Source organism: Ornithodoros turicata, chromosome 3 (genome assembly GCF_037126465.1).
Source record: "Ornithodoros turicata isolate Travis chromosome 3, ASM3712646v1, whole genome shotgun sequence".
Taxonomy (NCBI): Eukaryota; Metazoa; Arthropoda; class Arachnida; order Ixodida; family Argasidae; genus Ornithodoros; species Ornithodoros turicata.
In genome coordinates this window covers 13,929,151-13,953,174 of record NC_088203.1, presented here as the reverse complement: position 1 = coordinate 13,953,174, position 24,024 = coordinate 13,929,151, and the positions used below count along the sequence as shown (strand labels likewise).

Here is a 24,024-nt window from a genome sequence, read left to right as displayed (position 1 = left end):
ACATTAAAGACATTATAATAAACAATAAATTTAAAACACACCATAATTACGTAAAGATAAAACAAAAACATTGACATCGACAAAAGACAAACTGTAAAGTTTGCTTTAGAGATAGAGTTGATGTAAAGGGGAATACATCCATAGGTCGTTCCCCTACTTGATGACAACACACACTGTACGTATAACACAGGTGAGGTTACCATCGGTATGGTCTTCCTATACTTGATGACAATACACACGTGTGTGCCTCACAAGACATTTTCTCCATACCTAGCGGTTGTTAGTGGTCACCTAATCAAAGATAAACTAATTTTGTTCCCGAACGGTATACAGAGATTTGTTGTCTATATTCAGTTATATTCACCTCATGCATAATCTGTAAACACATTTTCTACGTATATTCGTGTATCTTCCTGGTCGATCTGCCACAATCCTCGTTGAGGATTAATGTAGTTTATTTCGAAGTGAAAGCAACAAAAGAAGCTTTCAGACGCCATTAAGTGGCAATATATATCGAAGCGACGTTATGACCCCTTGAAAGAACCTTTATAAAGCAGTTTTCGAACGGCAGTCACAACGCGGTTCCGTTCTTCGAAGTACCTTTTTCCACGTATTCTCGGTAACTAGCCTCCATTCATCCCATTGTGAACGTTGAAAGAAAGCAATCTGCGCCGTTCCAATAAGCTCCTCTTTTTTACTGTTTCTTTCCGCCTATGCGGATATGCGTTCGAATGAATCCGAGTCTTCCCCCTCCTCTTATTGACTGCTGGCGCAGCAATACAGCCGTGAGAGTCGAGCCTGTATATATATGCTGCCCCACATACTATCATATTGCGGTCTGACACTCTGTGACAGAGTGTCCTGCTTACACAGTGCAAACAGTGATGGGCTAGAGCCGGGCCAATAAAAAGTCGTATTGACCAGCACACAGTGACGCGTGGGCGCGCGGAGTTCGATAGAAGTGCTCCGATTTCCGTTTATGATAAAATTTATTAAAATGTCAATTCAGTTACGTGACTTGTTTATTTTAATAACTTTTAACTTATCTTTTTTTTAAGACAGGGAGGCCGCGCAAAAGATGAACTCCATCAGGACTCAATGTGTTTTTTTGCTCTTTTGTTTGTTTGTTTAGCACCACAGATGCGTACATTTCATCTCAGATATTCCACTAGCCAGAGGAGAGGACCATGGAGTCATAGCGAGTCAGGACGGCTACAGATGTTAATAAATGAAACGAACAGTTGATTAAAAAGATCCATGTACCTAAAGGCAGTTTATTCGCTCAGGTTTCTTTTTCTTTTCTTTTTTGTGTGTGTGTGTGTGTCTCCCTCCTCCTCTGAGCGTAGAGCATCTGGTATTGGCGAGATGTCCAAGGAGGATAGCGAAGAGAAGAGCATGTATCAAGATGATGTCGTGGAAAAACCAGTATTCATTTTTATCTTCCTTTGTTTGTAGTAGTATTTGTTTAACTACGAATTTCAATTTCACAAATTATAACATAATACCATGATGATGATGATAGGAGAAAAAAAATGGAGATGTGAGCCCGCTCACCACGGGACATGCTACTCCAGGTCTAGTAGAACATGATAGAATCTTGAAAGTAGAGAGTATTGGGTACTCTATATTGGGTTACTTTTTTGCCTGGTATTCGGGTACTTAACTTAAATACTTTACGAATATATTGTACAAGGCTACAACCGGTGCAGAGGTTTGAACCCGGCACACCACTTCGTTTAGTTTCGGTCTTGACTTGGCTTGGTTCGGTTGGTCAAAAATCATCCCGAACTAACGTTGTTCTCTCCCTTGATTTGTTGAGTACGGGAGGAGTTCGCCTGACACTTAGTTACGTTAGTTGTCACAAAAGGGGGCGTGCGCCCCGCGCTTTCCACAGATCGGGAGCTACAACGTACGGTTTGATTCTGTGCAGTGGTTGACTTTCAGTGCGTTATGTGGTGAAATTCTGTCTTGAGAGTGTAAGCATCTGTCCTCCACCCCTCTTCGTCGCCTTTCAGATTTAGCTTATCCCAAAATAACCACGATACGTTAATGAGTGTCGGAGTTGAACTGTTCTTGTCCCCAAGAGGCGTCTACCCTTGCCAGATTATGTCTTTGCTCTTGTCTGTCACATTCTCCGAGTGCGTGAAATATCGCGACAATTCTCATCAACACTCTAAAAACGAGCACTTCGTCGTGTCATTCACAGTGGTATCGTTATCCCTTTGCTGGTTTACCAAAAAAGAAAAAAAAAGGAGGCGCACGCCTTTTTGTGACAATTTGGACGTACATCAATTGTCACAAAAAGCCGTACTCCTCGCACTCTCCACAAATCAGAAACGGTAACTGTATCAGTTGGTGCTGAGCGTGTTGCTCTGTTTTTAGAGTGCCCTATATTATTATTAATTTATATAATATTATATTATGATTATAAATATTATTATATTTATCGTATCATATATATTCATTAAAAAACGATATCGTGCGATGCTGTTTGTAGTACACTCTAAGGAAAAAAGGAGTAAAATGGGGAGTAATTGCAGCTTCTGGTCCCCTAGATTGCAATTACTCCCCCCTTTTAGTCCCCTAACCCCGACATTTACTCCCCAGGACTGCAAATAGTCACTCAACTTCGCGAATGGTCTTCAGAATACAACAGTCTACGCAAATATGTCCTCTTGGTCAATTTGATGGCATAAGGCTGTATAACTCAGCCAACTTAACAATTTTCCACCCACGCAGAGTAAGAAGCAGCGCTTCTTTGTTTGCAAATTGCGCCCTATGTATGTCGCAAGATTTTATATCACTCAATATATCACGGTTGACGGTTTCATTCAAAGTATCTTCATGCATACACACGGATTAATGTACCTGGGACTCTTAGAACGGAGCGTGAAATACAGTCTCCACTCTGTGACATTCATTTACTCCAGTGCATTTACTCCAGAAAAGGAGTATTTTTGTGGTAATGCATTTAGCGCCCAAAAGGAGTAAAATTACTCCTTTTTTCTTAGAGTGTAGTCGTGCACCAATCTTCATACAACCTACACTATCAAGGGCTATAAAACTTAATTATTACTGCAGAAAATCTAGCGAACCAATGAGGTAAAACGAAGGGTGACAGCGGTGATGGCCACTAACTACTTCTACAGTAGTTTAACTATAACTACTAACTACTTCGCGATGGAGTAGTTTAACTAGTAGTTCAACTACTTTTCAGGGGAGGTAGTTAAAACTACTTCTTTAACTACTGCAATGTATTTTAACTACATCTCTAACTACTTAACGTTGTCCATCAACACCAATCCCATACTATAGTGTTCTTGGACACCTAAATATGAATCACAAGCAGTGATAAAAGTGAAGAGATTTAGTACACATGCACGGCACAATTGCTCTGCACCTCCGTTCTCATCAAACAAGTAGCTCAAGGGAAAAGTCGGAAGCACAATCGTGCCGTGAAGCTTGCGGCAAAGTCGGAAGTAGTTGGCGCCTGCAGTAACCTAACTACTGTAGTTAATTACTCGAAATAGTAGTTTAACTAGTAGTTGCCACTACACTTCTGCAAGTAGTTGATAACTACTTTTTAACTACAATCAGGTAGTTTAACTACATGCAGTTGACTACTGGCCATCACTGGATGACAGACTCATTTCGAAATAGCCGGGCGGCTCTCGTTCCGAGCCTTTTTCCTTTGACGTCAATTATTACTGACATTTCAATCGTGGCCACAATTTCCCGAACAAATAACCTCATATAGCTATCCGCGAACGACATGACCAGACAGTGAGAGAGAGCCCGACGTTCAATGAAAGATCGATAAACCCTTATATCCTCCTTCCGCTCAAAATTGAGTTAAAGCCTGAAAAGAGGCGCCGGACAGAAAATCAAAACTTTCGGCCGGGCGGAGAGGCGATGAAGCGAAAAGTGACACCCCCCGCAGATACCCCCTTCGAAATGTCATTTCCCTGAGGAGGAGGTTGGCGACACCAACTCACAGATTCCATTATAGCAGTTAACGTTCACCAGTTGAGACGCTCCGCGGGCTGTGCTGGTCTTCCATCGCAACATCGTCGCTGGCAAACAATGGCCTGCGAGAGGTGATGCGGACGCTTATTTTTGTCGCCCACACATACAGCCCGATAACTGAACGGGTCCTATTCTTAGAAGAGGAGGAATATCGACCGCGTCCTCCAGGAAGACAACGCCTGTCACAGCGGCTGCGGTCCGAAACGTCACCGCGTGGGTGGGGCTGGGAGTGATTGTCCTCCTCTGTCGTTGCTGCACACTCTGCGGGCTAAGATTGACGTGCAAATTGTGACGCGAGATTGTTATTTATTTATTTATTTATTATTTTTTTACGTCCTCTACTGCGACCACGCTTGTTCTCGGGGGAATAACTCACCAATCACATTATTCTTTCAACCCTTCTCTGAAGGCCGCCATTGTGTAAGGAAGGGAACGAGAGGGAAAGGGTACGAGAGAAGGAGTAGTGACGTTTCGAGGGAGCCAATATATTTCTTCGAAGTGAACGCCTTTCTTTCCAGGAATAAAGATTGTCTATCTCTATTGTCGACTCTGGAGCCATCATAAAGGAGTACATGGCTGGGACTGCTGAGATCGTTTCGCTTGCAACGGGATGAATATAGGGCAGATATCCAGTGAGCTCGCTCTGGGAAAGTACAGACAGTAATCGGTCACCCGCTCCCTCTAACTGTGGAGCAAGCATGGAGGCCGCAGCACGGGTTTGCTGCTTGCGTGCAGAGCCGTAGCGAGGCAAGTTTGCCCCCCCCCTCCCCCCCCCCCGTCTCCCACTGCCGTCAGAAGCCATGTAAACAAAGAAATTATAACGCTCATTTGCACAGCAGAGATCGTAGATTCACATTTTCTTCATTCCCGCTTTATCCTGTCCCACCAACCTGCCAGGGCCTGCCGTTCGGCGCCCGGGGCAGCTGCCCCTCTCGCTCCCCCGTCGCTACGGCTCTGCTTGCGTGCGTCAGCCGATGGCAATCTTTCCGGGTTCAAGAGAGTCAAGGCTTTAGTTAGAGGATTTAGAAAGGATCTTGATCCTGGGGGGATGTGTTTCCGTGTACATGCTTGTGCAGTCAATGGGTAAGTTACTCAGAAGAAGTAACTACGACCACGTTAAAGTAGCTTGTAGCCATGTTCAACTTAAGACGGCATTGCGCGGCCTTTTTTTTTTTTTTTTTTTTGTCTTCCTGGTACACCTCAAACCCTGGTATAGCCCAAAGAGTGACGCCGGCCTTGATACAAATGGGATTATGTATATGCATCCCGACGACGCCATGACTAGCGCTCTAGAAGGCTTTGTAGAGGAGGTGTTGGTCCTCTACATGAGTCCCGACCGGCGATGACGATGGCCTATCTCCATGGCCGCGCCGGTGGAACTGAAGCAGGTGCTCCAGGCGTGTGGCCATCTTCGTCGTTGTCCACGGCCCGCTACAGCTTCAAGTGGTGTCGCCAGTACGAGAAGCTGTCGACTACAAATTATACTCGCATTATGAGGTTCTGGCGGGCTATCTGTTCTGCGACACAGACGACGACGACGGGAATCGTCCCTTTGTCTTGCGCGTGACTTCGCGCGCCAGTTCGTGTTAGTGAGAAAGTCCCTTGTGTCATCTGGCGTAGGTTCTCGAACTTCTAGCTCCACATGATAACGATGCAATGAGGGAATCCAAGGATTTAACAGATCATGAAATCGAGGGACAAAATGGGTCAATATTGCAGACGGCAGTAACACAATTCGGGCTCATCTGATGACCCCTGTGTGACAAAATATTAAAAATTCAGCAATACTGTCTTACAACGCTTGCCTGCACAACGTGCTTGCACCAAGCCAATATTTATGAGGGTATAGGTTCAGGAATGTCTCATCATTACAAGTAATCTCATCCAGCAACTTTGCAAGGCCTCGCTTGACTTGCATTGCTCGTAAGACTGGGAAACACTTCTGGGTGCGTAATTGTAACGTCTGCATTTCGTAACATGGCATCACCCCCTTACCCCATGTAAGGAATACGATCGTACAAGCATTGTTTAGACGTGGCATCAAATTACTTTCGGACAACAATTCACGTAGTGAACCTTCGAGCAGCACTTTGTTGAGGGGGCGTTGCATGGCATTATCCTCTATGGTTCTCTCATCTGGAGGACCCTCTCGTGGTGCATTCGTGAAAAACTCCCTGTTCCGGAACCTTTCGCCAGACGGGGGTTCAGTCTCGCGTGGACAAACTCCCAAATTGGCACTGTCTACCGAATGGATCGATGCATACCGGGCGCTTCGTTAATTACCTTTCCGTCGCAATCCTGAATAAGACCGTCCTTCTCTTTTTACCTTCACAATGTGCCAGGTACGCGCAGGTTATGAGTTATGATACGCTGCCGCCGCCGCCGGGTCTTCTTCGATCCACGGTTCCCTTCTTCGCCGCAATGATAGATTGCCTTTTTAAAATCGCTCGCTGTGCAGGGAATGGGTTTAGCTGATTTGTAGCGTAATGCGGGCAACGTTGTGACGGAGCAGTCCCGAACATTTTTCGAATACTTTTCGAGTAATTATGGCTCTTTTGAAAAAGTGAAATGAGTAGAGTAATGGGAAGTAATGGGAGGACTTCTTGCGGCTCCAGGTTTTCACGCTGTAACGATAAGAAGCTATGTGCAAAGCCCTTGCTTATGCAATACCATCGGAAAACATACTTTGTATATGAGGGCTGCGCGAATAATAGGATTTTTCGGATACCGCACACTGCACCCGCAAGCCGAAAAAACGTCATAAGTGACGCTATAGAACAAAGGTGGTTCGCAGGGCGGTGATTTTGACGTGAATTCAGGAAGCACCACTTCATAACAAAGTAGTGCAGTCGTGACACTTTCCCTTCTCCAGTCCATTGTGTCGCTAAGGTGTCAGCTGTACGATATGCGGCTCTGGACATGCGAAACCTGAAGCGCCATCTGCAAGCTCAAGAGAGCAGCTGGGAATCATGGGAAATACGTACCTCCTTTACCGCGTCCTGAAGCTAATAACAATTCGTTCGCCTGCCCTGGCCTTTTGTAGATTCCCATAGTCACACTGCATGTAACAGGCAGTTTCATGTGGGACGTGCTTTCGCTTTTATTTATATCGCGGCACATCCGCTCACGAAATCACACGCGAGATTTGTCGACGGTATATACGCAGTACTCAACTCCCACAATGCTCCGCGCGTCTCGGAGGTTTTAGCATGCCGTCCGTATTTGCGTCATGGAGGCATTTGATGCGACGCGTGCCACTCCTTCCACATTTTTTCTAAAGTTCAGCCGCTTACGAAAACGTACACACCACGTGGCGGCCCGACAGAGCACCTTGGCAAACAGTGTCGTCTGCTTTGACGGCGAACGGGAGGGCACGTGCTGTCGTATCTACCCCCCCCCCCCCCCCCCCCATTTGATATTAACATATGTTCCCCATCTGCTTTGCATGATCCTCATGGCCGGGCACCCTATCGCGCTCCCCTAATCTTCACGTGTCTTCTGGCTTGGAAAGCGGCTTTCCCCCAGCGAAGGAGCACCTAACCGTGAGGTGTAATGCAATACGACAGCTCAATCCCCTAAAGTTTAGAAGAGAAAACGAACAAAATGTTACGATGCTCGTTAAAAGAGACTTTCGATTCCCCTCCAGGGATTATGCCTCGTGGAGCAGGCGTCCCAAGAAAAATGCAAGCTGGGCTCTATCGAACGCGCTATCTTTAGACGCACAGTTTTTTTGTGTGGTCCGTTTGCGTATTATTTTCCAGCTGAAAAGGTCACAAAAGGCCAGGGATGGTTTTTGATGAAGTTGGGAGACTAAAATAGAGTTTGTTCCTCTGGAAGCGCCGGCGTTTACGGTCGGGCGGAGTCTTGCAAAAATAAATATAGTGAGCTAGGTGTGAACAAAGTATGCACCAGCTCCGTTGTGGACAGCAAAGTCGTTGGCAGCAACCTCGCGTGAGAGGTTCGCTGTTTTCTTTAGTCGTAGAAAAAAAGAAAAAAAAAACTGAAAACAATGCCGCGAACGATAGTAACCAGACGCAACGCGGTTGTCACATGTCTTCGGGTAGAACATACACCAGAGGACCACACCACATACACCATATCAGTGGTCACTACCACGTGCGTTTGAGAGGAGGAATAAACGGTGCTTCCGGCTGACGTGCGGGAGAAAATAAAGCAACGGAGGTGAAGATCCTTGACTACATCTGATGCAACACGAGCAGGGGAACTCAGCTGACAAAAGAAAACTAATGCGACGCGCGGCTTCTGTGGCCATTCGACGGCCACCCTACGCAGCGGAGGCAGAGCAAACGCGAATTGCGAACCTACGAAGTGTCGGGGAACGCGTTACAAGAACAAGACTGCCGACGACTGTTGGTTGCTTTTCGCTCGACGAAAGATTCAGCTCGTTTCTTATCGAACCCTGTTACCGTTAAATCTCAGATTAGTCCTCCTTATATCGAGAGCCTGCGTTGCACCTTGAAATACGTACATCTCGACTGCGTTGATTCTAAAATACCTGCAAAGACAATGGCCATGGGACACGGCAACGGGTACGATCGATTTGCAGGGCCTCCGGTCGCCGAACACTCAACTATCACGTACCGAGTACGCAGAATGTTATTTCAAGAGTCGCAGTCGATAGTCTGCAATGGGAACTTGCACACTTTAGCGAAAGGACGAGGGCGCGCACGCGAAGACAAAGATGGCTGACAGCACCGGTCAACGAGATATATAACTGCAAAGTTATGGGCATCAGTGCTGAGGAGTCTCGTCCGCTATATAATAGACCTCTACCCGAGAAACGTCATCACGACGTTGGTAGACAGGCTGGAACCGAAACAAATCGGAAGAGGAGGGCTGGGTTCCACGAATGGGCACTTGTTCACTGCCTCCTATTCAAAGAAAAGTAGGACCGAAGTTCGCGTCCCTTTCAAGGAACCATCGTAGTCCCCTCAAGACCGTGGCTTTCTTTGCCCACTAGCTTCGAGCGAGACGAGTTCAGAAAATCCCAGAGTGCTTAGCGTCGCGTTGAGCTGTGGGAGTTTACTAATACCAAAGAAACGGGTGGCCTCCTGACTGTTCCGATTTCTTCCCTAGCGGTCCATTGTCCACGACGTGTCAAGGTCAGCGAAAGCGAAATGTGAAGGATTAGTCGTAGTTCGTCCGCTCAGCAAGCGCCCAGAATGCAGTGCGTGTGCAAAGAGCACTGGGATTTTCTGAACTCGTCTATTCTACCAGATTGGTGGCTCTGTCGAACACTATAACGTCATTTGTTTACAAACAGGGAGAGGTCTACTGAAACCGCAGCGCTTTTATATGCTAAAATGCGCAACTTTCGAGCGTTGCGCGAAATTGGCGACCGACTTTTCCTATCCACCTCTCGGTATCACTCTTTCTCAACTGACATCACGCTGTTCCTCAAAACATGGAGCACCTCACTTTGTCCCCTGGCGTAGGTGCGAGGAGCAATAGTGATGCCATTTTTCAACCTATGTTATCGCTAAAACGGCGCCCGAAAGCTGATTGCAAAGCTTCCAGACCTTCCAAAAACCACGCAGATAACAAAAATAAAATCACTGATTCCGCAGCTCGATAAGTGTGGTACGTTCTCACAGGTTACAAAACAAAAACTAGTGGTATCGACTGGGACACTAGGAGGTGGGGGTGCTCCATGCTTTGAGGAACAGCCTGATGTCAGTTGAGAAAGTGGGATACCGAGGGGGAGATAGGAAAAAATGGGCCACCAAAAGTTGTGCATTTTCGCATAGTTTTTACTAGAAAAGCGCCGTTGTTTCAATTCTAACGGACGAGACTCCTCGGGGTTGAGGCCTATGCAACTTTGCAATTCTGTGATCAACCCATTTTCACTAATTATAAAGATTAATTATGAACGTTAATTAACGGCTGCACTAATTACTGGTAGGCCTCTGGTAGGACTGGTAGGACTTTTCCGAAAGAAAAACTAATCACGAATTTAAAAAAAATACTGGTCTGTCTTACGTGATGCGCCCTGTGTATATATATATATACTTTGGGAGGGGATGTTGTCAGCTCACACCTGTATGCATAGGTATGTGTGAGTGCGTGGGCACACACGGGATCAGTGGGGGGGGTTCGTATCGACCCCCTGCTTTGGAGGTCTGGCTATGCCACTGCTTCATTCACAGCCCATCACATCAACATCATCACCCATCATTAGACTTCAACTTCACATACCATCATCAGGGCAACATCACACTACTGTCCATGACGTTGTGCTGAATGATGCCCACGATAGACATCATGGGTGAATTTGCTGGAGTGGTGCATAATGATGTGCGTCATTCATGTAAAGGCACACAAGGTGCTTCCGAGTGTTTGCCACTTTTGGTTAACGTAGGTAAGGCACACTCTTTCGTGCCGTATGCGTGATGGATTACCTTGGGGAAGGCCAATGAAAAGTGCTTCACATGTGGCACTTTTGGAATCATTTTGACGAGATGGTGCTATATTTCTTACAAGTTACGGCAGATTTATCCAGTGATTTCAGAACTTTCGTATAGCTGCACAGGCAACTGCAAGGCCTAAACCCTATAACTCTTTCGAAATATGGCAGTCATCAAAAAGCCGGACAGCAGCAGGATTTGAATCACACATCTGTCGATTCCATTTTTGTCCCCCTTTCCGTCTTGTGAAACAACTCTCGTCCTTCTATTTCCCCACGGCACCAAAGATGTCCCTCGTAATATCAGAGCATGTTCAGCAGCAACCCAAGTATTGCCTTGGCGTCAAGTTGCCAGCTTTACATTACACCACAGCAGCCCTTCCTTCATAACCATCACAACCTTGATTTCATTACAGAGTACAGCATGGAAGTGGAGCAGCAACCAGTGGACCCCAACAAGGCAGCCAACTTTGATGCCTTCCTGCAGACGGGCCGTACGGGCCGACGCAATGCGCTTCCAGACATTTTAGAAGAAGGAGCCAACGTCAGCACGGCATCCTTACCGTGCAGCTTTGAGAAGCTCTCCTGCTCAGGTACGGCAACACTATTTTAATATTATAATTCCGAATTTTTCATAGGTTTCTTAACCTTGTTTTCTAGCCCTGGATCAACATTTGCGGTTCTGTAGAGTGTTGTCTTTTGCTTCCCGCATGCCATGAGTAACGCAAGTGCTATCTAAACACTAACTAGTCTATCTAAATCATCCTAAAAATCAAAATCAAACAAAAATCAATCATATAAAAAAAATAAAAATTGGTTTAAAATAAAAAATGGCCAAAATAAAATCGGTTAAATATCTGGTTATATTTCGCTTCAATAATTCGGGCGTAATCAGGTTGAACGGAGCCTGATTCAACCCAATTCTGGTTGAATCGGGTGTAAATCTTCGGTCTACTCAGCGTAATACACATGACACACCAGTAGACACCGAGTATCAATATTTAGTCCATGCATCTGTTCTGACAGTTTGTATGATCATATTTATGCATTTACAACACAGTTTCCAAAGTTAGTTCTGATGACTTTGCATCCCCCTGCTCCAGCAGTTTTGGGGTAATATCAGGTTCAACAATGTTATTGCTCATTTGAATCAGGGGTAAATACCGGGCATAATCAGGTATAACCCTAAAATATCAGGCTCTAATCATAGGCCATATCTGCCCCCGGTTGATTCATAACTAGAGCCTGAAGTTAGTTTTAGGGTTTAACCCCTTTCTTCCCCGAATTGGAGGCTGCCTCTTAAGTGTGAAACCCGATTTTTACCCAACAAATTGTCCTCACTGAAAAGTCTGTAGGAATTAATGCACACACTAGCCTATTTGGCAGCAAACATAATTACATCACTGTATGTACCAAACCCGTACAGTTCAGTTGCGTAATAGAGTCCATTTTCTCCCCGAATTTGGCATACTGGAAGTTTTTCCACCCAAATCTGCACGAATTTTAGAGCACATGTTGATTTGCATAATGTTTACCCCTCAAATTGTAAAAAAAAAAAGAAAAAGAAATCCGAAAGCTTCATAACTTCATTGGAACTATGTAACTTCCGAAAGCTTCATTGAAACTATGTTCCAGTTTTGACTCAAGGGAAGCCCTCTCAAACTCTCTCACATTCCGTCCAGAGCACTCCATAAACGGAGCTTCCATTCGATGTCCATTCCAGATTCTGCCTCTACGAGTGCAGGTGGGGCATCACCAGGCACAACGCCCTCAACGTCTGGACAGACAAATTCTTAACCTGGCAACACTGTCCACTTTCAAGTCATCCACTCATGGAGAAGGAATAGCTGATGTCAACCGCTCAGGAGGCAGCGAGGAACTGGACAGTGCATGGTTGTAAATACTGCAGAGCATCGATCACCGAGAGGTTGCTACGACCCACGTGAATGTGTTTTCAAAATGTGCGTAGAGATTTGTACAAACCGCAGGAATGCCTGCCAGCAACGACCGAGACGACAAAGTAGGAGTATTGCAAAGTGGTGCAAGCGAGTTATGCAGTTTTTATTTATGTGTAAGTGTTGGTAAGTGGCATGTGCCCCCAATGATGTCCCTGCACCTTGTCAGTGTCATTTGGGAACGTCTTCATTATCGAGATAAAAACGAAGATAAGTGGAGGGCATGCTCAAACCCCTGACTAAGAACGACGCAGGATGTACATCTTTGTGCTGCGCTTAAATTAAATTATTGCTACGTGGTACAAGGCACTGAAACACTCTCGTAGTAGTTGTTCACTGCAGTACAACTTGGTACGCATCGCATCTGCACAACCGTTTATTTATTTATTATTTTTTTAAGTACCAGTAGGTTAGTTGCACGTTTTCTAATTTCAGTATATCATTTACAGGAAAGAGTAAGACACACTGGGTATTTCAGCGACAAGCATCCTGCATACTTCATGACTACACTCTCAGTGCTATATTATGATCTGCCCCACGCATTTTGTATTCAATCAAACGGTGAACAGTATCCCGGCGGTTTATAGAACTGAGAATCAAACTAGATCAACGTGCATTTTCAAAATCTGCCAAACAAGGAGGCACAACAACAACAAGAACAAAATGTGTTTTACCAGCCTCTTTCTTCTTTTTCCCATACTGCAGAGCGGGAAAGCTGCGGGAAAGTGCTCTAAGTTTCGAACCACGGGCGGCTAAATCGTAGATCTGGCTCTGCACACCTGGACGGCGGCACAGCTTCCAAGCTGTCATACAATTTCTAGCTTTCCCAATCTTGTGATAGAGCCATTAGCAGTGAATTTGAGCAGCATTTGAAATTGCTACGCGGTCTTGGATTTTGCATCACACAAACTGTCTCAAAGGCTTTCCCCATTCTCACATTGGCAATGTACCTCGGCACGACACAGTCCGTGGCACTCGACCTGGTGCCATTTCTGGGGCGAAAAAGCGGCCACGTGAACACCTTTGGAGACCACCACGTTTCCCTTACTTGAGAAGGTTGCACGAAGAAGGTGCTGAACTACCGAAGGCAGATATATGCGGGTCACTTTTACACAGACTAGACAACATGCAGATCATTTTCTGTGAGCAAAATGGTGGCCGGGTGTCGTCATTATCTTTTGCTGAGTCCTTCATTACGTGACTCTGGCTGAAGAGTGTACACAGCTGGGTGGAGAGGCGGTTTCCTGGCCACTTCTAGTCCATCTGTCATTGAACTGGATTATTGTACCTGACTACTGATAAGAACAAGGCAGAGAACGAGGATTATGTGCTGTATATTTTAGATTTGTAGTAGAAGTGTGCGAACATTGAAATTTTCGAATACGAATATCGAATCGAATATCCCGTCATAGGATAAAGGCTTCTAAAGACTAGCATGGTCACAATTCTGTTCTGCTGATCCTTAGAAAAATGCCCCAGGACATGCACTTGAAAAGTGCTAAGGAATATGTACTAATGTACAGGCTTCGCAGAAGGCAAACGTGCCTATATGCACATGTACAGTCAGAAGATTTTTACAGTGAAACGATGCGCTGTTCTCATGAAGCAAGCTGGAAACTGTAGAAACTACTTTTACTTCAAAAATGTTTCATGGACAGTGAATACCTATGTTGGCAATTGGCATGCTGGTGAAAACAGACAGAATGGAAGTCCAGGGCATGTTCAGAATATGTGATGGTTTACTGATGAGCACATCTTAGAAGGAAAACGAACGTAACAAGTGCTCTCTTCCTGCACTGACAATGCCTTCCGCATTTGTCGTGTAGGCAAGAACTGCATAGTTTAGAAAAGCCTAATTTATTATCGCAGTAAAACCGCGATCCTCGCCGATGTTGCGTGTGCGCCTCCGCCACATTCCTGTTCAGTGCTCCTTTCATTTCACTGCAAAAATCTGCGTACGCGTCTCAAAACTTTGTCGCGCCAACGCGCGAGAGTCGCGAGCAAAATCACGCCATGAAATGTCGTCACGTCCTACTCCTCGATTTTCGCCGTCATCGCACACGACCACGATTTTTTTGTATATCGCTGACTTCCACAAGCAGGAACCGGAAAAACCGTGTTCGAGACGTGGGTTTTGACTCATGCAGTGGCAAGGTGAACAGCGGTGTTCAGCTCAACACCAACAAAATCTAGGTTTTTAACCGCAATTTCACCAAACTGTTGGCCTAACACGGACGTTAAGAGTTTGTTGGCAATCCACTGAAGTCGCGACTGCGCTGACGATGCATGAAGCGTACCACAGTTTCGCGTTTGGCAGGGGCAGACTATAATGGTGGCTGCGCACAACTGTGTACTAGTTTCGGTTTCGGTTACCGAATGTGTCGCGATGCATTCGCAGATAATCGTGCCTCGAAAGCTCCGCGCGTCGCTTTACAGCTGTTCTACTATTCATGTTCGTTGCCGCTACGTAGGAATTCCAGCGTGCAGCCCGCAGCAGCGTTTGGAGTCTCCTATGATATTTTAAAAAAATTTGAATATTCCATCTTTTACGTATATTCGAAAACTTCGAATATCAAATGTTCGAATAGGAATCGAATATCGCGAATATTGGATTTGTATTCGAAATTTCGAATATTCGCACACCTCTAATTTGTAGTCTTACCCGGAAGATTGTCTCGTGCAAGCAGTGTTGTGTACACATACGTTTATTTCACTGTCGAGTGCAGCCCGTTGTGAACATTTTGTACGATGTCAGGTTATGTTTGTGGAGCAAGAAATGGACAAGATTTCCGAGTGGCCCAACCTTTTTTTTGCTTGGATAATGGACATGCTGCCGCCTCAGGGTGGAAGTAGTATGCACAGCGTGTTGGGGGTTATACAGCAGCGTTGCCAAATAAAGTTAACCGAACATTTTAAAAGATGCTGATGAAAGATGAAAGAAATCTTGGTTAGGCTTGTAAACTACACACCTGCTGGAGCATCCAAAGAACTATGAACGAGTCACACATATTAATGTAATGAGTGACTGAATTTTACACATAGCTCGACAAATTAGATAAAATAATACTGTCTCAAAATTTGGCAAGTTCCTGCCCAATTTCTGGACCAAAAAAAGTGGCAACACTGACATTCTTTCTCTGATCCAATTTCCATTATGGACATTGTTATCAGACTTCTACAGAAGTCCACTAAACTTTATGGTACATATTGTTTTTACAAATTTGGCAGTACTGCTATGCAGTACAGCTGAGCGCACTCTTGCTCCGTGTACAGGAATAAAGTGCCAGTCATGTTGTCATACAAGTCCCCCACTATGTAAATGGTGCAGCTTCTACTTCAGTGCTGCGACGGTGACGAGCTGAGGTGGTTCAGCTTCACCGCACGAAAGGCGGCACACACTTTGCTGTATCTTGGTACTACTGCTGCACTCATCGGGGCTGTGACCAACCGTGACCGTGTGTGGTGACGGAGATTTTTGTACACCAAATGTTGATACAATAAAATGTGATCATGCAGTAGCAGTTTGCTTTGAGCCATTTTCTGCACGGTGTTTGCTAACATACCTTCCTTAGTGGGAGGACAGATATCACCGAATACAACACGGTGCAATTCAAATGTATGTCTTTGGAAGTACAAAGACGAAAAGGATTTGTCATCGTTCAAGGATTCGCCCCTCGGGACTCCGTCAGTCCTCGGTGGAGCGTTTCTTGTGCTTTTTGTGGTGCTTGTGGCTCCTCTTTTTGTGCTCTCTGTCCCTGGACCTGTTACAGATTATCATAGACATCAGAAAGAACGCATCAATTTTAATTTTGGAACACTTGGAACCAGGTTCTGTCTCAGTCATCTTAAACGAGCATGTTTTCTGTTTTCTTTCTTTCCCTCTGTCTTTGGAAGGGCTTTTCCAAACGTTGTTCCTTCCCACAAATAAGGGCGAGCATCTAATGCTTGCAAAATCCGTTTAAGGAGAGGAAAAAAAATTTAAAAATGAATAAAATAATAAATAAACATCGTTATACTTCAACATGACAAGACAGAACGTGGCTACATACGTGAGACACCGTTCTGGAACTCTCCTTAAGCATGTCAGAGCCTCAGTTTCCCAGCATTGTGGTACATTTACATGATAAATAGGGCTAGCAAAAAGTATGCACCAACAACTACAGAAGTATGCATGCACCTATGCTCTATGAATGAACTACCAAAATATGCCCCAAGAATTATATGCAATAACAAAGTACACACGTTAAATGCATTGTTCTTGTAATGACCTTTCATTTGGAATGGATGCAGAGACATGCCAACGTTCACAGAAATGTGTACTTAGTTCTGTGTATTCAAGAGCATGCTTCATAGTACAATGCTGTGCAGTGCCTCTTAATTGTGTACACACAAGATGAACCTTCAAGTGGCATGTCTGCTATGTCCACCAAGTTCAAATTTGCTGCAATTTGCTATAATTTACTGCAATTTTCAGGAAGTAGCAGCAATTGAGGAAGTTTCACATTTCCTTCGTCATTTGTTCAGAGGCTTATGCACAAAATATCAAAGAAAAGCTGCACTTTGCAATTTTTCAGTAAACACATGGGGTAATTGCAGCATTATATGAAACTATGATACTCAGGAAAGGGCCACAAGTATGCAGTTATGCAACCCAGTAACTGTCCTCATAGCTCCCTACACATGGAATTTGTGCTCCAAAGTAACTGTGCATGCATACGGTCTCCAGGAAAGATATACAATGGCATACGGTTGATAGCCCAAGTGATAAGACTTGCAGTAACATGACCAGCGAGCCCAAAAGTGAATACCTGTGCTTGTGGGAACGCCTCTCTTCCCTTGATTGCTGCGGAGAACGGCTACGCCTCCGTTTGTGCATCTGCATCTCTTCGTCGTCAGGAGGCGGCGGAGATTGCTCGGGAGTTCTGGATCTTACCCTTGAAAAGCAAACCACCATCACAATAAGACTTGATGCAAGGTCCGAACAGCACAATTGCGGCAACTGATGAGATTCGTTGCCAAAAAATGCTGGAGCAGATGGCACTATTTCTAATGTTGTCTCAAATGTGTGTTGGTGTGCAAAATCCTGCATCATAAATGTAACACATCACATCCAATAGTACTACTGGACACTGGTAACTCTGGATACAATGAATGGCTTTTCATTTTAGTTTTGATAATGGTCATGCCTCCCATATCCGTAACTCAGTTAGCCGGAAAGCTCGTCACCCTGTCTGTGTGATCGGGAACAAACTTCCTTTGGCCTTTTACTTGGCTTGGCTTTTTATCCAGTTATCTAGATGTGAAGTGCTGAAAATCGTGTTCGAGAACGAGTGTTATTCAGGTTTGCTTGTATGGAAATGTGTCAATGGAAAACGTCCTTGGCATTCACTGCCTCCTCATTGACCCATTTTTCGTCAGATGTCAGTCATTGGAGACCGGTGTGAACAGAAGTGATGGCTTCCAAGAAGCGTAAGGCAAGTCCCATTTTTACTGGGCACAATGTGTCTACATGCAAGCGTTGGCTATCCAAACTGTGTGAAGGCACTCCTAAGAAGCACTGGGCCTTGATTTCAGAAATCACCCATGAAACACAAATTAATCTGCAATTTCCTTTAGTGCCCATTTGTTCCCGTCCACCATTTTGAGCAAACTAGCATTCTGCAGGGGTGTGGCAGCGGTCCGCATTCGACAAGGACCACCAGAATACAAAACAAAATTAGTCGCAATTACTAATATACCTTAATTGTAACTTTATGTAACTAAAATAAGCTCCTGCTTAATACCTACAACACAAAAAAGGGGACATCCTCTGCTTAGCCACCAGCAACACGATTTGGTCCCAAAACAAGACAAAACATGGCACTTTCAAACATGATGGGGCCGCATCAAACGTACCGATCCACACACGGGGCAACAGTCCATGTGACATACTAACACACGACATGGTAGAAAGCGCACAAAAACACGGACTAGAAGAAGGCGACAATACCAGCGCTTACCAACTAGCCCAACGTTGTTTGTCGTTGCATACTAACACACGTCCAACGATCATGATGCAACGTTTCAGTAAACAACTGCGTAACACAGCAAGAAACACTACATACAGCACATGTCACTACCCACCTCTCCGACGGTTCCCTCTGGTCGTTTTCGCCCTTCACCGACATCGTCTGCTTCAGATATTCTGTCTGGTTTTCAATGACTTCTTTCATTACCTAAAAGTATTCCACTTACTGACCACAGTTTTCGAGTCTCCTTTCAAATATACACCCACGTAAAAACAGCATTCCCACAGAGGATTTGTAGAAAAGCTCACGAGCGTACCTCAGTGTAACTCTTGCGAGTGATGTGGACATTCTTCCCCTTGTACGACTGCCTGCGACGCTTGTAGTCTCTCATCTGGGACTTTATCTCCAAATGGCTGGGAGTGTGCTCACCATCTGCACCACCAATAAAAGAGGTGAAACAGGTTACCGTAAGAGTAGAAATTTTTTTCGAGTTTTGCGATCGAACTTTATTTTTGCGGAATTAAAGGAGTGCAGAGGGCCATCCAAAAAAAATTTCAGGTTGAGACATCTGATGAAAGTGTGTGTGTCATTTTGCCGAATAGCGCGAAAGGTTTTGATGCGTGCAATTTGTTTCCCAGAAAAAAAAAAAAACTCACATAAACATGGCTCCGCGCGTTCACCCTTAACTCGCCACTCCGGGTATAACGAGGAGGAGGAGGTATGATGCCACGTCACCGAAGCTTACAGGGAGAACTCGTTCTGGTTCGCCAGTCAGTGGGGGTCAGCACCTTGTCCCTTGGCGCAGTTAACCAGTTTTGGCAGTTCTCCCGAGGAATTAGGGATAGAAGGAGCGGCCGAATCATGACCGAGCCAATAGCAATGCTTTTTCAGAACCCTGACAAGCCAAGTAGCAGACAACATTTCTCTGTACCAATCAGCGAGCGTGATCTTTGTAGCGTCAGCGCAAGGTCCCAGGCAGATCACAGGCTGGTGCGGCTCTCCACCGCCGTTCCGCACAGTCGCTTTTTGCAATTTCTGCGATAATTATGACTCTGTGGTGTGAATTACTTCGCATGGTGCATCTTACTGGCCTGCTTAACGGTTTTGTAGGAAGAAAACAGGGTGTTAAAAATAACTTCTGTGCTACTTTAAGGTTCCGTGGCGTAGCAGAGATGAAAAAGCATGGGCGCTGGCACTTAGAGGCCCGCTAATTCTCGCTGTGTCCCGCTGGCGGTGTCAAGAACCCCCCGCTCTCTCTGATTAAGCGATTTCTGCTTCCGTCAGATTCCGCACGAATTCACAAATCATTAAGGCCGTGAAATTAACTACTATTACCAGTGATGGCCAGTAGTTAGCTACATGTAGTTAAACTATTAGTTAAACTACCTGATTATAGTTAAAAAGTAGTTATCAACTACTTGCAGAAATGTAGTGTGCAACTACTAGTTAAACTACTATTTCGAGCAGTTAACTACAGTAGTTAGGTTACTGCAGGCGCGAACTACTTCCGATTATGCTGGAAGCTTTACGGCACGATTGTGCTTCCGACTTTTACCTTGAGCTACTTGTTTGATGAGAACCGAGGTGCAGAGCAATTGCGCCCTGCATGCGTAATAAATCTTCACTTTCATCACTCCTTGTGATTCATATTTACGTACCCATGGACACTACAGAATGGGATTGGTATTGATGGACAACGTTAAGTAGTTAGAGATGTAGTTAAAATACATTGCAATAGTTAAAGAAGTAGTTATAACTACCTCCCCTGAAAAGTAGTTGAACTACTAGTTAAACTACTCAATCGCAAAGTATTAGTAGTTGTAGTTAAGCTGTAGAACTGTACTGTAGAAGCAGTTAGTGGCCATCACTGACTATTACGGTACTAGAAATCGGTGGAGTGTGGCGTCGGCGTAGTTGGTCTATCCCTCTTGCCAGCAGATCGCAACGTAGAAAAAATCGTAGCAGTATACTTACCCGCGTTCGGTTTCTTTTCAAAGTCGACCTGGAGGTCCTCGAGTCGGATGGTGGCGCCCCTGTTGGCGGCCCTTGCGCACTCCACCACGTAGTCGTAGATTGCGAACCTCTCCGAAGGCGTGAACTCCGCAAAGCATCGCTCCATCGTACGTGGCACGTCTTTCACTTGCTGGCATGCTTCGGCTGTTTGCGATTAAAGTACGTTAAGCTAAAAACAGCAAGACTGGGGGGTGACGGTTGAAACATGAGCTCGGTCGGAGATACCGGAACATGCCTGTGCGGTAGCCGTGTGACTCAATTCTCCAATTTATTGGTGCCTCAAAGTATCCGTGCTGAAGAACCGTCCACACCAATTATTTTAAACGTGGAAGCTCATTGCACACGCGTGAAAAAAATGTTTTTGATCCGTTTGTGATCTTGCAACATGTTTTGTTCCCTCGTGTTTATCGGCAGGATTACAATTAACGCTACTGATGAAGACACGTCATCAATCTGGCCACCTTCTGCATCAGCTGGACGTTTCGGTTAGTAACCTGGGAAGCATTTGGAAGTCTAAAACTGAACCAAATTGCCTGTGCACTGGAGATGCGTAGAGTCACTGAATAGCATTGCTCAGGGTTGCATTCATTTTCCCTGGCACTATGCCGACGGCCGTCTGGCAACATTGAGAGCGCCACTCTCCCACTGGACAAAATCTGCAAATCCGCGGCATTTTGCTGACACGCCAGTGGAACCACGCACTCTTAAAAATGAGCTTCACAGCATAGCTCCTAGCCAACTGTCATTCCTAGTAACATCATTCTCGCCCCTGAGTTGTGGAAAACAGGAGGCGTACGCCTTTTTCCCTACCAATTATGTACCGAAAAAGGCGTACGCCCCCTTTTTTCAACAGATCAGTGGGAGACCAATGTCATTTGGGATGATGGTTGGCTAGGAACTCATGGTGACCGTAACAGCATGCACGATTTTCTTTAGAGGGCCTCGATCCATTGTCGTAAAGGAAGATGCAAAAGCATGGTCGAATAATGAAGAACGAACGAACGTCTGCAACGGGATCCGTCATTAACATAGCAGACGAACTTAACAGACCAATATGGCGGCCCCTGGCGTAGAACTTGCAGTTTTACATCAGTTGCAGTACTCTGAAGCTATTCAGTGAATCTAAATATCCAGTTTGAGTTCATAATCGCGACCACTAGCATAACTACATAATTTCAATTCGCTCATGCGGTACAAAAAGCTTCCCACTTAATACAAGCAGCTCCCTTTCTCTCATCAGATACATCTGGTATTCCACCCAACGCTTTTTGTGTGTACTAAACGGTGCTCTGACTCAAACAAGAGCACACTTCCAGCTGATTGTACACCTGTTTCAGGCTTTTTTAGGGGGTCACATAAGGTAGTGAACCCGGTGTTCCTCTTAGACTTAGGATGTAAAAGGATACATGCGAAGAGGATACAAAAAGCACCGTGGAAAAAAAATCCATCCAACTAGTGTTGCCAGCAGCAGCAATACATATGCTGGAACAGGTGACACACCATGTTATGCCATACACTACTGTATACACTGAGCTTATCTATCAGAAGCACGTTAAGCTTCCTCATCTGCTTCAATACCCTTTTCCCTTGCTATCAGGGAGAAAGATTTCCTGTCAATAAATCAATAAGGGCTGTGTGCTGTTATCCTTGAAGCAACTATTGGACTGGTTGGTATAGAACCACCAGGAAGGCGACAGCAGAAAATATGGGACATGAGAAAACACAGGACTAGTCACGCTTTCAATGTTTACGACAAGACACATTCGTATCAAGTCCTAGTCCTGTTTTTCATAAGAAACATGTGTTCCTCTTGGAACAAGAAACGCGACTAGTCCTCTGTTTTCTTGTGTTCCGTGTCTCTGCAGTCGCCTTCTTGGTGGTTGTTTCCTTTCCCTTAAACTTTCATCTTAGTTGCATTTAAATTTATCACTGATGATGATACTTTCGCTTTCACTCCACGCAAAAATGTGCAGAATATTGTGCAGTGTTTCACATTTCACTGTTTTAAGGATACAGTGAATCACAAACTGCAGTTTCTCTAGCGTTTGCAAATCATTTGAACTGTAGCAGAAGCTTGCTTACCAGGAACGTCGCCCCTGAATGCAGCTTGAGTAAGTATCTTCTGCTGTGTTTCCCTATCTGGAGGGAAAAAGTTTAAATTCACACTGTGCAAAGAGGAGAGAAAACCGATATATCACCTATGTGTACAGGAACAACCGAGGTGGAATTTTTGTAGAAGAAATCGGAGCTGGGCAGTTCCTTTTCCTAAAAGAAAAGCGTTTTGAGCAAGTTGACATTTCGCTGGCACAAGTGCGCTGCAGCTGACCTTATCGGATCTGCTGTAACCATCGCGGAGCCAAGAGCACAATTCAACGTGCTTTTCCAAAGATGACTGGGGCATCTTATGTCCAGGATCAAACGGGCAGGTGACATAGTTCACCTGAAAGCATACATTTTCTCATCAACCGTCCTTTGCGTTGGTCTGCGAATTCTTGAGGGCTGTGGGGGTCATGCCAGTATGCCTCTTTAGAAATTTCTCACCTTTTTCAGTATTCGTTCCTTTGTCCAGTTTAAGCTTGATAACAAAGAATTTAAACTTTTCTCTGTCTTATTCACGAAACTCTCGATTTTTCTGAGTTGTTTTTCGCGTGCTTCGATCACGGCCGCCATATTTTTTTTTTTTATAAACGCACCAAACACATGCAGCGCCACGAGCGGTGGTCCGACGAAGTGTGCAGACTGTACAGTGAACATTTAATCATATTTATTTTCATCAAAAATGGTGCTGCACCATTGTCTCCCCTCAGTTTACTTTTTTCACCAAGGGTGGAACGGAAATGACGGAAAAGGTTTCTGACCGGTGCAGCCACCCCTTGGCCCGTTGGTGCAGTCTACCCATCTACTGCGTCGCCCCTAATCCTCATCCTGGCGCTTACCGTCGTACAGGAAGCATCCCAATGGAAACTACTGAGGGATGCTCGCATGTTTTCTGTGGTGGGTCAAATCCCATAGCAAGAGGGTTAGCACGCCCGCTTCCTCTCCTGTGCCACCATCATCTCTCCCCTCCCGCTTCTCCTTCCCCCGGGTGCACAAAGCTGCCACTTCAGAGCAGGCTGACCGCACCTTCCCCTTACATCCCCCCCCCCCCCCCCCCATTCTGCCATTGAGTGTGGTTGGGCTGATTGGACTGCAGTTCCAGAGGGCAGTTCATACGTTGTTTGTAGCAGTGGGCAGTGGTTTATCAAGAATCTCACTAAGCTCAGCAATCTTTGAATATCCACTATTTTATCCGAAGGCAATAAAATTTCAGCAAAACGCTACATGCAAGGAGGAACTGCATAAGACCCGGGATCGCGCGAATAAGCTAAATGGTATAAATAAACAATTGAATTCAATTAAAGACTGCACATTCTTCCAACAGCCTATTTGTAGCAGCCCTGGGTCACCCTCGACAACTGCCAGGGCCGGCGTGTATGGGGGGTGCTAACTGCCTCCCCTGAGCCCACCTAAAGGGGCGCAACAACTTTCGGGTAGCAAGAATACGTATTTCCCCACTTGTCCCCCTGGAGGCGAAAAGTAGACGCTGGTACTGACAACG

The 24,024-nt window shown here is 45.2% G+C and overlaps 1 protein-coding gene across 1 annotated transcript; it reads right to left on the bottom strand.

The window, feature by feature from the left end:
* Window positions 1–12,768: 12,768 nt before the first annotated feature.
* On the bottom strand, window positions 12,769–23,122 carry LOC135388158 (U11/U12 small nuclear ribonucleoprotein 48 kDa protein-like). The gene is made up of 9 exons (XM_064617528.1): window positions 22,968–23,122; window positions 22,753–22,866; window positions 22,625–22,691; window positions 22,509–22,565; window positions 20,388–20,570; window positions 18,730–18,845; window positions 18,529–18,620; window positions 17,214–17,339; window positions 12,769–16,166 (listed from the first exon to the last, which is right to left on the bottom strand). Exons 1-9 carry the CDS (start codon window positions 23,094–23,096, stop codon window positions 16,091–16,093), a joined length of 960 nt encoding a protein of 319 aa, XP_064473598.1. The 5' UTR covers window positions 23,097–23,122; the 3' UTR covers window positions 12,769–16,090.
* Between the last annotated feature and the right edge of the window lie 902 nt (window positions 23,123–24,024).

What these genes read in the sequence shown, in the direction of transcription:
- LOC135388158 (XM_064617528.1), bottom strand. Translation starts at nt 23,096, where the DNA reads ATGGCGGCCGTGATCGAAGCACGCGAAAAACAACTCAGAAAAATCGAG. An exon ending in GTTACAGCAGATCCGATAAG is followed by an intron (nt 22,692 to 22,752) that starts GTCAGCTGCAGC and finishes CTTTTCTTTTAG; the next exon opens with GAAAAGGAACTGCCCAGCTC. An exon ending in CTCGCAAGAGTTACACTGAG is followed by an intron (nt 18,621 to 18,729) that starts GTACGCTCGTGA and finishes GAATACTTTTAG; the next exon opens with GTAATGAAAGAAGTCATTGA.